This window comes from Sinocyclocheilus grahami, unplaced genomic scaffold (genome assembly GCF_001515645.1).
Source record: "Sinocyclocheilus grahami isolate Dianchi unplaced genomic scaffold, SAMN03320097.WGS_v1.1 scaffold141.1, whole genome shotgun sequence".
Taxonomy (NCBI): Eukaryota; Metazoa; Chordata; class Actinopteri; order Cypriniformes; family Cyprinidae; genus Sinocyclocheilus; species Sinocyclocheilus grahami.
In genome coordinates this window covers 969,364-982,877 of record NW_015505320.1, presented here as the reverse complement: position 1 = coordinate 982,877, position 13,514 = coordinate 969,364, and the positions used below count along the sequence as shown (strand labels likewise).

General features: G+C 38.4%; 1 protein-coding gene across 1 annotated transcript in view; it reads right to left on the bottom strand.

Annotated features, from left to right (window-relative positions):
• Positions 1–7,545: 7,545 nt before the first annotated feature.
• The window catches only part of tep1 (telomerase-associated protein 1), a 32,804-nt gene continuing 26,835 nt past the window's right edge, over positions 7,546–13,514 (bottom strand). Inside the window, exons 48-56 of the mRNA XM_016280508.1 lie at positions 12,506–12,641; positions 12,238–12,368; positions 11,988–12,109; positions 11,380–11,517; positions 11,126–11,225; positions 10,736–11,042; positions 8,181–8,263; positions 7,977–8,081; positions 7,546–7,885 (exon numbers count right to left, since the gene is read on the bottom strand). Of these exons, the coding sequence (XP_016135994.1) occupies positions 7,766–7,885; positions 7,977–8,081; positions 8,181–8,263; positions 10,736–11,042; positions 11,126–11,225; positions 11,380–11,517; positions 11,988–12,109; positions 12,238–12,368; positions 12,506–12,641 (1,242 nt within the window). The 3' untranslated portion in view covers positions 7,546–7,765. The remainder of the gene's footprint in view (positions 7,886–7,976; positions 8,082–8,180; positions 8,264–10,735; positions 11,043–11,125; positions 11,226–11,379; positions 11,518–11,987; positions 12,110–12,237; positions 12,369–12,505; positions 12,642–13,514) is intronic.

Below are 13,514 nucleotides of genomic sequence, written 5' to 3'. Positions count from 1 at the left end.
ACGAATGTGTCACTACCGTAATGAACCGAATATAGACACATTCTAAGAAGGTTGGTGAGTGAACTTGTGAAACGTCGTTAGTCGATGCCCAAGTAGGCTACAGTTCCCTTTTTTCTTTTTTTGAAATACATGAGTCACAAGCAAACATAAATCAATGAAATAACGAAGCAAAGTTTTTCAATCTTATATAAAAAGTCATTGGGTGAAGTCAGCAAAAGTGGGAAACTTTTTGGTAAACTGTGTATTACATACAAATAAATCTATTCTACCAACACAATTTATGCTTTAAACTAATTCTGAAAGTCTCTTGTATCTCCCGCTGTTTTTTTTAAAGGAACATTGGTTGTCGTTTTAAACATACAGAGATTCAAACATGTAAAGTACCCATTTTTTTCTTTGGACCTTTTCAGGTAAATTGGAAAAAAAATTATGTAGTCTGTGCTTACAAAATACAATGTCCCACAGCAGGACATTGTAGAAATAATCTTTTGCAATAGAAAATCCTCAGAATTCAAAAGAATAACTTTACAAAAATAGACATACTAGTGGATTGTGTTATTGATTGTGAACTCATAAACACTTAATGTTTCAAAAATGTCAGCAGAAGCATACATTTGAAGATTAAAGCAGTCCAAAAGAAGTACAAATTTAAACAATTAAAACACTTCAACAAAAGGACAAAAGCAAAGAAATTAATAATTTCAACAGAAGTACAATGCACTGTGTAGTATAAAATGCCATGATTTCATCTATGATGTGCCTGCTTGTGTGTAATGTACTGTGTTTGTATAGAACTGTGTGCTTAAGTGTGTGTGCTGGTTTATGTGGTTCATGATAACACATTTATTTGTATAATGACATGGGTATGATATAGGTATTACAATGTGAAGGTGGTTTATAAGGACACTTTCTGTGTCCCCATCATTCAAAAGGCTTAAAAAAAACATACAAAATTGTGTTTTTTTGAAAATCAAAAAATGCATAAAGTTTTCTGTGAGGGGTAGGTTTAGGTGTAGGGCGACAGAAAATACAGTTTGTACAGTATAAAAACCATTACACCTATGGATACTCCCCGTAAACCATAAACACCCATATGTGTGTGTGTGTGTAACATGCTTTCTTTTCTTTTCTTTTTTTTATTAGAACAACACATGCTTTCAATTTTGTGTGTTTATGTTGTATGTTAAGTGTGGGTGAGAGCAGGCATGTGTTTGTTTACAGGCACTTTTTTTATGCACAAAAACTTAAAGGTGCAATAGTATGGAATGCCAATCCATAATTAGAAAAATAAATGTATAAAGAAATGTAAAAAAGCAAAAATAAGTAAATAAATATACAAAGAAAAGTCAAATAAAGTCTTATATCACGGGTTATTATTTTCAGTTTCACGTGGGGGGTTGTTTCGGCTGGGAAGCGTGCAATCTATAAATATATGTTGCAAAATACACATTCAAATATATAATGTCAGTATTCATAACTTCAGTCAGTTAAAACATCATAATCATGATGTGCATACAAGGATTTAAGTCTTGACGATATAAAGTAAATAAATTAGTTGTCATCAGCTTCATCATCACTTCTAACACTTTATTTCGAGATGGTCCTCATCGCAGAACACAAGATCCAGGGGGCGAGGTTGGATCCAGATCCAACTCCTCCCACCTTACATATACCTAAACCTACCTGTCTCCACCCCTGATCCCTAAACCCACCCATCTCCACCCCTAAACCTACCATCTCCATCCCCTAGATGTGGATCCGCCCCCCGCCCCCGCCCCCTGGATCTTTGTTCTGCAGCAAGGGGCTGCTGTTTGTGAGTGCCAGCTACGTTAAAAAAGTGAATAATTTAAGTAATTTGTGGATTAGTGCTTACTGGAGACGCGAACCGTTTCAAACGATTCAGTCCAATTTGGTGAACTGGTTCAACCGGTTCACGAAGAAGAACCGGTTAAATCGAACGATTCGTTCGTGAACTGGACATCACTACTGTCCTGAGACTGCTGTGATGTAAGGGTTCTGCAGCTGGGGATTATTGTGGCCACATCCAGTGTACCGAGGAAACATGCTACCTATCAGATTGTGCTACCAAAAATATATTTGGATTGTTTTAAGGGTAAGTTTATGGTAAGGGTAAGTGTGCACGGGTAGGTTTAGGGTAGGGGTAGGTATGGACATTAAAAAAAGGCCTCAAAGGCCTTCCTCCGTCTCACCAACCACCTGTATATCCTCCATCAACAACATGAACCTCCTTTTGGTCTTCCTGTACTCACTAATCTCCTGCCCAGTGGCCCCACATCCTTTGTCAGCACATGCCCAAACCATCTTAAGCCCTATTCGCACAGGATTAGTATTATCTGGGGACCTTGTGTGATTTTGAAATCACCCCCACATCTGAATTCCCTGTGGTGCATTCACACGGGATAAGCGAAGCCTGTGATTTTACTGATTTATCTCCCGGACGACGTCAAGGCTTTGGGAGATTCCCGTTCAATGGTCCGGTTAGAAGGATTTAAAAACAAAGAAACCAATATAGTTTCGTGCCCTGTGTGATTTACATTTTACCAGGTTAAAATAATATCTCTCGCTTTATGCTTGATTTATTTGTAACACATTGACCTCAAAACCTTTTTAGCTTTCCCTTTCTGCAAATTGTATGGTGTAGCGATATGACAGCACCCAAAATACTATCAAACACTCTCAACGCAGCTCCATTCTTCACGCAAGAGGGATAAAAAGGCGCACGACACTTTCTGTGTCCCCATCATTCAAAAGGCTTAAAAAAAACATACAAAATTGTGTTTTTTTGAAAATCAAAAAATGCATAAAGTTTTCTGTGAGGGGTAGGTTTAGGTGTAGGGCGACAGAAAATACAGTTTGTACAGTATAAAAACCATTACACCTATGGATACTCCCCGTAAACCATAAACACCCATATGTGTGTGTGTGTGTAACATGCTTTCTTTTCTTTTCTTTTTTTTATTAGAACAACACATGCTTTCAATTTTGTGTGTTTATGTTGTATGTTAAGTGTGGGTGAGAGCAGGCATGTGTTTGTTTACAGGCACTTTTTTTATGCACAAAAACTTAAAGGTGCAATAGTATGGAATGCCAATCCATAATTAGAAAAATAAATGTATAAAGAAATGTAAAAAAGCAAAAATAAGTAAATAAATATACAAAGAAAAGTCAAATAAAGTCTTATATCACGGGTTATTATTTTCAGTTTCACGTGGGGGGTTGTTTCGGCTGGGAAGCGTGCAATCTATAAATATATGTTGCAAAATACACATTCAAATATATAATGTCAGTATTCATAACTTCAGTCAGTTAAAACATCATAATCATGATGTGCATACAAGGATTTAAGTCTTGACGATATAAAGTAAATAAATTAGTTGTCATCAGCTTCATCATCACTTCTAACACTTTATTTCGAGATGGTCCTCATCGCAGAACACAAGATCCAGGGGGCGAGGTTGGATCCAGATCCAACTCCTCCCACCTTACATATACCTAAACCTACCTGTCTCCACCCCTGATCCCTAAACCCACCCATCTCCACCCCTAAACCTACCATCTCCATCCCCTAGATGTGGATCCGCCCCCCGCCCCCGCCCCCTGGATCTTTGTTCTGCAGCAAGGGGCTGCTGTTTGTGAGTGCCAGCTACGTTAAAAAAGTGAATAATTTAAGTAATTTGTGGATTAGTGCTTACTGGAGACGCGAACCGTTTCAAACGATTCAGTCCAATTTGGTGAACTGGTTCAACCGGTTCACGAAGAAGAACCGGTTAAATCGAACGATTCGTTCGTGAACTGGACATCACTACTGTCCTGAGACTGCTGTGATGTAAGGGTTCTGCAGCTGGGGATTATTGTGGCCACATCCAGTGTACCGAGGAAACATGCTACCTATCAGATTGTGCTACCAAAAATATATTTGGATTGTTTTAAGGGTAAGTTTATGGTAAGGGTAAGTGTGCACGGGTAGGTTTAGGGTAGGGGTAGGTATGGACATTAAAAAAAGGCCTCAAAGGCCTTCCTCCGTCTCACCAACCACCTGTATATCCTCCATCAACAACATGAACCTCCTTTTGGTCTTCCTGTACTCACTAATCTCCTGCCCAGTGGCCCCACATCCTTTGTCAGCACATGCCCAAACCATCTTAAGCCCTATTCGCACAGGATTAGTATTATCTGGGGACCTTGTGTGATTTTGAAATCACCCCCACATCTGAATTCCCTGTGGTGCATTCACACGGGATAAGCGAAGCCTGTGATTTTACTGATTTATCTCCCGGACGACGTCAAGGCTTTGGGAGATTCCCGTTCAATGGTCCGGTTAGAAGGATTTAAAAACAAAGAAACCAATATAGTTTCGTGCCCTGTGTGATTTACATTTTACCAGGTTAAAATAATATCTCTCGCTTTATGCTTGATTTATTTGTAACACATTGACCTCAAAACCTTTTTAGCTTTCCCTTTCTGCAAATTGTATGGTGTAGCGATATGACAGCACCCAAAATACTATCAAACACTCTCAACGCAGCTCCATTCTTCACGCAAGAGGGATAAAAAGGCGCACCGCAAAAAAAAAAAAAAAAAAAAAAAACCTAGAAAAATGATATACGGCCCGCCAAATGCTGGCCAAATTACAGACACGGCCGATTCGCACAGGATTAAGATCACAGACAACCTCCGCAATTATTACAAATGACTGGAGGTCACCAGATAATACTAATCCCGTGCGAATAGGGCTTTAGTCTCACGCCTCTCACTTGGTCTACAAAACATCCTAACTGTGCGGTCTCTCTAATATGCTAATTTCTCATCACTCCCAAAAGGAAAAAAAAATTTAAAACCTCTTCAACTCTGCCACCATCTCCTGCTCCTGTCTTTTTTTGTTAGTGTCACCGTCTCAAGGCCATAAAACATAGTTGGTCACACTAACATCTTGTAAACTTTCCCCTTTCACTCTTGCAGGTACCCTTCTATCACAAATCACTCCGGACACTCTTCTCCTAAGCATCTCCATGCCTCCACTGGTATGTCATCTGGTCCAACCACCTTTACACACTTCATCTATTTCATAGTTACCCTCACTAACCCCCTGCACTTCACTAATTCCACATCATCCAACCTTCGCTCTCTCATTTTCTACATTCATTAATTCTTCAAAACGCTCCTTCCACCTTCTCAACACAATCTCCTCACTTGCCTGCACATTTCCAACTGCATCCTTCATCACTCTAACCTGTAACACATCCTTCCGAGCTCCATTCCTCTGTCCCTGTCCTTTTCCCCTTCCTCAATGTCCAACTTCTCAAAGAGCTTGTCATAACATTTCTAACACTAAAAACCACCCCGTGGGGGGGGGGGAAGACACAGCTGACAACAAAACAAGGCTTGGCTAGGCAAGACAGGACACATCCAGGATGCATACAACCACAAACTAGCACAGAACTGTAAACACAAGGAGAATAAATAGGAAGCAAATGAGGAGGGTAACGAGGTAAGACAGGTGTGGCAAATAAACCAATAATCAGGTAACGAGGTGGGTGGGGTAGACAATTGACATGAGAGCACATGGCCAGCAAAACAATTACAAGCCATGTGCTTGAACAAAACAAGACACAAACACACAGCTAATGAGAATACTCACAAGCCACGTGTTCACACAAGACATGACAACATGAAAGCACGCAGCCAATGAAAAACACAAGCTGCGTGCTACACAGCACAAGACATAACATGAAAGACATGTGGACAACAACACAAGGCACGTGGACAGAAGAGCGTACGGCCCGAGCAAACTCGAGACCACATGCTTCCACAACAAAACAGAACATGGAGCGTGAGTGTCCGAATACCGACACCAAACCGAAACTGAATCTGAACAAGACATAAGTGCCAGGATCCGAACACCACACTCTAACATGAAACAAGGCACACATACAAGAGAGCGCATGACTCGAGAATACTCGAGACCGCACGCTCAACACAAGGACAAGAAAACCAGTCAAGATGGGAGTGTCAGGGCTCTGTCACAAAACAACGAATAAACTAGACTGAAGTGACAGAACCCTGATAAATAGTTAAAGTGAAATCTCCAATCTCAATGCCTTTAATTTGTGAGCAAAGTACAAGGTAAATATTTAAAATTTCAGCTACTAAAAAATAAAAAAGGGAAATAGAGCATCCCAGTCTAATGCCTCTATGAACCACAAAATAAGAAGTACCACCACTGGACAAACATATATGACTTGATATATTATCGTAAATGTGTGCATCATATTTGTAAAGGCTGGGCCAAACCAAAATGATTGAGGTCCTGAAACATTAAATTGTGATCAACGGTATCAAACACCTTTTAAAAAACTAAAAACAAAATAAGAGCTTCTTCATGGAGTAGTCTAAAAGGTCTAACACTGGTCGAATATTATTTGAAATATTTCTTCCCCTCATAAATCCTTATTGGGTGACAGATATAATATCCTCCAAACATGGTTTTAATTTAGTGGTATATAGAGATGCTAATAATGTAAAATCAGAATTAAGCAGCATAATTTGTGCCAATTATCTTGTGCATTTTTCTTGTGCAAAATGTCTTTATTAGCTGGGGCCAATCACTGAAGATGCATAAGCAACTATTGTAACCATTAGTTTTCTTCTTCTTCTGCTCTGGATGTCTATGGCAGTCTATAGAACCGTATGGTAAAGGTTGTGAAATTTGGCAGACAGATAGAGGACAGTCAGAACATTAACCACAAAAATGTGTGGAGTCTCTAACTCAAAACTTCTAGTGCCACCAACAGCTCAAACAAAAGATTAGAAGCAAAATTCTATTTTCCTCTCATTACTTGGCTCATGAAAATTTCAATTTCTTTAAGTCAAGATTTTTTTCAGTTTATTTATTTTCCATTATTCCAAAAACATTTTTGAACTGGTCCTAGAAAGTTTGTCACCAAAACTGGTGCAGGTCCTCTTCCATGCTGACAAAAATGTTACGTATTTCAAGTTGATTAGTCAAACCGTTTTCGAAAAACGATTTTGACAAAGAGCATGTCAGGTTGGACGTGAGGCTATATCTCCACAGCGATTTAGCGTAGTCAAACCAAACTTGGTGTATGTTTAAAAAAAATTATCTGAGGGTACCTGCACAGATTCGCCACAGCGTAACCTAATGGTCAGGAGATGTGAAAAATGGCTATTTTACATTTTAAATGGCTTAAAAACTTCTGAATGGTTTGGCCAAAAATCACACAACTGTCAGAAGAAGTCTCTTTACATTCAGAGCAACATGTCGAGTCAAATGGTTTTGCCACCTATTGGTTAAAAGTAATAAACCATTAATATGGAGCCATTAATGAATAATGAAGTTCAAAAAATGCAAATAGCTTATAAACGGTTTATAAACATCTGCTTTTCGCCATGTGTACTTGCAGACCGTTTATTCGTCCAGAAAAGCATTATATATATATAATATATATATATATATAAATTTAAAAAAAATTTATTTAATATAACTGAATATATAATCAAGTGCCTGTCAAATTTATATAATGAAATCAACACAAATATTCATCATATCATGGATTAGTTTAAGGCAATAGTATCATTAGTGCAAGATGCTTCATGCACGTAAAATAAAATGAAACTGTGCAGAATGCAACATTACAACTGATGGTAAAAAAGATTAAAGATTACGAATAATGTATAATAATGGCATGCAACAAGTGACTGTGTCCTTTGACTGATGTTCAGGAAATCAACCTTTCCAAAACAGGAAGTATAGTTGACCCTGCATATCACTGCAAACAAATTTCTTGGGGTCACATGGGTTCACCTCCAGAACCTTGACAGGGCCTCCACACACAAACATGCCCACCTGTGAAATACAGAAAATGATTAAGAAACAGAAAAGAAAATTAAATAAACACTGGTATACACACCGTGCATAAAAGCAAGAATAAAAATACCTGTTTCTTAGTTCGTCTGTCCCACAGTTTGACGGTTCTGTCATGAGACGCTGAGATGATGAGGCTCTCTGTAAGCCGCAGTACACTCACTTTGTCTGTGTGTGCCTACAGACCAGTCACACAAACAATTTATCAGAAACGCATGACTGCATGATTGACATAATTATGATCATTATATCTATGAGAGAGTATAAGGATACTTGCCGGTCTTCTTTGAGTCCAGGTGGACAGATTAGGAGGCTGGTTAAACCACATGTTCCCTTTACAATCACCACACACAAAAAAGTCTGTAGAAAAACAACAACAACCTGACTTAAAAACAACCAAGTCACAGTATATCAGTATCAGTCATGATCAGTTCACATAATGACCATTAGAAATTAATAGGTCATTGTGGAATATCACAGTGTTTATGATAAGTTACACAGTCCTGTATTGATATTGAAAAAAAATCTGAGCTGATATACAAAAAAGCCTAATATGACCTAATTTGATTATGCAGAGTTAAAAAAAAAATCTATACAGGATGGAAAGTTTTCACAAAATAAGAATGAAGGTTTATTCAAATTATATATGTATCGGTTTTAATGCATTTAAAATAACAAAAAGAAGTGAAATGTCAAAAGTTTTCACAACAAAAAGACGTATTCTAAATGCATCATTTAATTTACAATCTGCAAAGGAGTGGAAAAATATGCACTACATTTTATAAATGAATGCTTTTCAAACAAAATCTGCATTTTTTTGTTGCTGTTCGTATGTTGTAAAACACCCACATTTTCTACTGTCACTGGTCATAATTCTAACCTTGACATCAGGATTAGGCATAAAATAATGCATGAAAACAGCTTTGAATTAAGCAAACAGTTGTAACCTGGTTCAGAGGAAGATAGGAATCATGACTGTGTTGCAGTTTTACTGGTGATTAAAGGATAATACAAGACTTCTTCACCTTACAAATGGTTGTCAAAAGTTTAAATCCTACAAAATGCACGAAAGTGTGACGTGCTATTTTTGGAATCAGGTGTACCGTTTAGGGCTAGAAAAAATATCGATATCTCTATATTAAAGGTGCAACAGGTGATTGTCTTCAGAAACATTTGTTGTTATGTTGGTTGAAAGTCTCTTCACATCCCGACAGCAATCATTAAGTTAAGTGGTCTAAATGTATTTGTCTGTATTTATATATTCTGTGGATGGCGTATCAAGAAATGTTCGTCCAATCAAAACGCTCGGTCCAAGCGTTTTAATATGGTTTCCTACCTGCCTGTCAACATATGTATTAGCATACATCTGCGCACCCTGTTCGCGCAGACCGGATACGTCATCAGCGCGTTCACGCACACTGTGCAGACAGAGCGAGGATGGCAGGCAAACATCAACAACCCGATCTTCCTTCCTGGTATTGTAGTACTTTTAAAGATTTCTCACCGGTGAATGACACATGATATAGCCCAGCGGTTAATCCAGTTCTTGCGCCAGCTCGTTAAAAGTGAGCTACGTGCATGAACTGTGTTCCGATCGATATGATCCCTACAGTGTTCATTGCTCCCTCCTCCTCGAGCAGGGGAAATCCGTTGACGTTTACTTCACTTCGGAACATGGGCTGGAATTGGGAACCGCTGATGTAGCCTATTGTAGTAATGTTCTCACTGGTATTCTGGTCTGTGAGCATAAATGCGTTCAGGGGGCGTGGCTTTGGACAGCGATTGCAGGGAGGGTGGGACGTTCGCTTTCAGTGCTATCAGGCTAAAGTTAGCATTTTCCAAGATCTCCTACTGCACCTTTCATTGATTCCCATTTTTACGGAACGATATCGATTCTTAAATCCCAAGAATCGATTAGTCTAGCCTGTTTTCAGTTAATGGATGGAACGTTGAAGGGGACGGAATGTCCCATCCAATATATCGCAATAAGCATTGTGCTTTGGCTCTTTTAATATGAAACAAAGTCTCAGATTTCAAATTCTGTCCATTGTATTGCAGTATTCAAACAATAAATGCCGTTTTGGCGCTGTTTAATGTGTAGTGACAGATCGCTGTAGCGTCTCAGTTCAACAGACGTGGCAGCGCAAGGCGCACGTGAACTGATCATCCCCTCCACATTAATACCAGTTTCAGAACAAAATAAACATGACTAAACATCCGAAGGTAAGTTAAAAGAAAGAGTATAACTTTACAATCCGTATCCATGTAATCGCTCAATCAGTGTTTCAGCCGCGCAAAGACGTCCATATAACGGCTTGTAAACAATGTCACGTAACATCACATTTACCTCAGAAAAACATATTCGGTGACCATAAACGCTTGGTCAGAAAAATAAACTGTAGAGAGGGGCATTTTGCTAAATGTATGCACCATATAACATATTCATTATAAATTTTACTGTTCTTCAATGTTTAATTTATGTTTGAATAAATCCATCAAGATTTTATGACAGACACCATTATGTTTATATAAAAAAAAAAATTTGAAGTAGAAATATGATGCAATTGCAACTTTCTTATTTTAAAAACTTCATTAAGTGAAATTAACAAATCAGTTAATTTTAACCTTTAATATTATAGTAATGTAGTACCAACTGACTCTCATGTATATTTTACAGCATTAGTTGAGTTTTTTTTTCCTTGAGAAAATTTGGCATGCACTGTACCTGATATATATCGATTTGAATCTAATCAAATTGGTAATCGAATCGCAAGCTTGTGAATGAGAATCGAATCGAATCGTGAAATTTGTGTCAAAACCCAGCCCTAGTACCGTTCTGCACTGCTGCGGCTGTGATCCAGGTGCTGATCTGCGCAGCCCTCTGGATTGCAATTTGCCTCTCCCTCCGCAGTTCCTCACTCAGCTTCTTCGGCTCCTCCTCCTCCTCCTCCTCCTCCTCCTCCTGCTCCTGCTGCTGCTGCTGTTCCTCCTCCTCCGGCTGCTGCTTCTCCTTCTCCTCCTGCTGCTGCCGCTCCTCCATTTTCTCATCTCTTTCCTCCTCTTCCTCTAAGTAATCCGGCCTCTGGCCCACTGCATCTTCACAAAAGGTTATGTCGGACCCACTCGAATTCACAGACAACTGGAAGACATAATTTCAGATTATTATAACAATTTTCACTGTCAATGTCAATATCACATGATAATGACAGATGATGAACTTACAATGAGGCCAATGTACAGAACGCCCTGTTTCTGACCCAACAGCCAAAAGCTCTTGCTATCATTCGCCATCACGCCGAGAGGATATACCTCGTTTGCCCAGCTACAATAAAACACATACTGTACATTTACTTATTACCCAGTGAAGGAATGGAATGTTATTATTCACTATGCACTTGCCACCTTGCATGGGAAAATTCTTAACAGAGGAGTGCAGGAAAGCTGTATAAAAAATAGTAATAATAGAGTTTATTTACGTAAAAACTTCTCTGATCTCATCTTTAGTAGAGACCACATCAATGATGTTTCCATCCGTACATACTCCAAACAGACTGCCACAGTAGAACAAAAAGCTCATAGGAGACTTCACTTTGAATGAAGACACCTTACCGAGTCTGGAACAAAATAAAATAATAACTGATCATTGGCAGATAATAACAATCTATACTATTTTGTTTAAATAAATGTAAAATAAAACACACACAAAAAATCAATCATTTAAATTTTAGTGAAATATAAAGTGAATTTAGAACATTATGACAGTATTAAACATGGATATTCATTTTGAGATTAATTAAAGTATACATTTAACAATATAAATAAATGATTAAAAAAAATTGTAATCATAAATTATTAGATTTTTAGATTAAGTTAATCCTAAAGTGATCCAATCCAAAAATCACATAATAATTATTATTATGAAATAAATAACATTATTATGCTTGTAATTACACTACTGAAATGAAATGCATTTTCAAGGACAGGCATATAAATACATACACATATTCTTGGTTCAAAATGGCACAATTTGGGCACAAGTTTGCAAAACTGAAGTATGGAAGTGAAGAGGCTTAAAAGTCATTACCCCACAATGCACTTCTTGACATCCCGCTCCAGCTTCCAGATACAGACAGAGCAGTTGCTGCAACCCACCGCCAGCTCATCGTCCGGCATCCCAGTGACTGCACATAAGCTGCCATCACTGACCTTCAAACAACACACACAGAACCGTTCACTCTGACATTTTCAATTGAAAGAGGGTAAAGAGCACACTCACACTGTATTTTTAATAACTGATCAACAAATAATAATGTCAGTTCCCAACCCATGATTACCTTCTTACAGTAAACTATTGAATTCTGATGCCATATCTCCAATCTGCCTGTGTCATAACCACACACCATGAGATCATCAGTACCCAGGAAGTACACAACTCTGACAATGCCTTTCTGGCAGCGAGGGGTTTCTGTGGATGAATGTATATAAAAAAGTTATTACCAATCAAATGCTATATTTGGATGCACTGCTATAGTTTCACAAAAAAACAAGTGTTGCGATTTTTGCATCAATTCAGATTCTGCTTTTTTGACCATTCTGTCATACCCATTGCTGTGGTGACGCTCCATGACCTGAGGGAACGATCAGCTGAGACAGTGAGAAACTCCGGCGGTCCGGTCTTTTTGCACACTAAAGACTGGATTTCTGCACTGTGCCCATGCAGAGTGTTGTGATGCTGTACCTATGAAAACAATTTTTGGGAATAAATTAGGAGTGGACTGATATTACAATTCTGACCGATACAGATACGACAACAATTATTTTAATTTTATGGCCAGTAACAACAAATGGTGAATATCAAATTCTCTACTATATTGTCTAAAAAAACACTTACATTTTAGAAGTAAATTAACCATCACATCATAATGTACAATATGAAAATGGATTCCTTTTGAGATTTGCTAAAGATTAAATTTAGCAGTATTATTAAATTATTAGTGTTATTCAAACATTAACTGTAAGTGAGCATTTAATGACCGCAAATTCTCAGGAAATTGTGTGAGATATAAACTCAGAATTCTGCCTTTTTGTCAGTGAATTCTGAGTTCACTTCTCACAATTCAGTTTTTTTTTTTTTAAAGAGGTCATATGATGCGATTTAAATTGTTCCTTTCTCTTTGAAGTGTTACAAGCTCTTGGTGCATAAAGAAGATCTGTAAAGTTGCAAAGACTAAACTCTCAAATCCAAAGAGATATTCTTTATAAAAGTTAAGAGTCAACCACGCCGACCTAAAACGGCTCGTTCTAACACGCCCCCACATGTCTACGTCACGATGTGGGAAGATTTGCATAACGCCGCCCAAATGTTCACTCAAAGAAAGAAGGCATCATTTTTATTCTCGCTGTAGTATTGTTGCCGCCGTCGCCATGTCGTGAAGACGCTGAGTGTTTCATTGTGAAAGTGAAACTACTTTGTTTGGCCTTCCAAGAGAGGACGATATCCGATTTGTCATGCCTGGAGCTGATCCGTGCTGGTTGCTGAGGAAATACATCAACTTCTCGCTGTGGATCACCGGATTTCACCGTGGACGAAGCGGAGTCCAGCCCGGGGTCG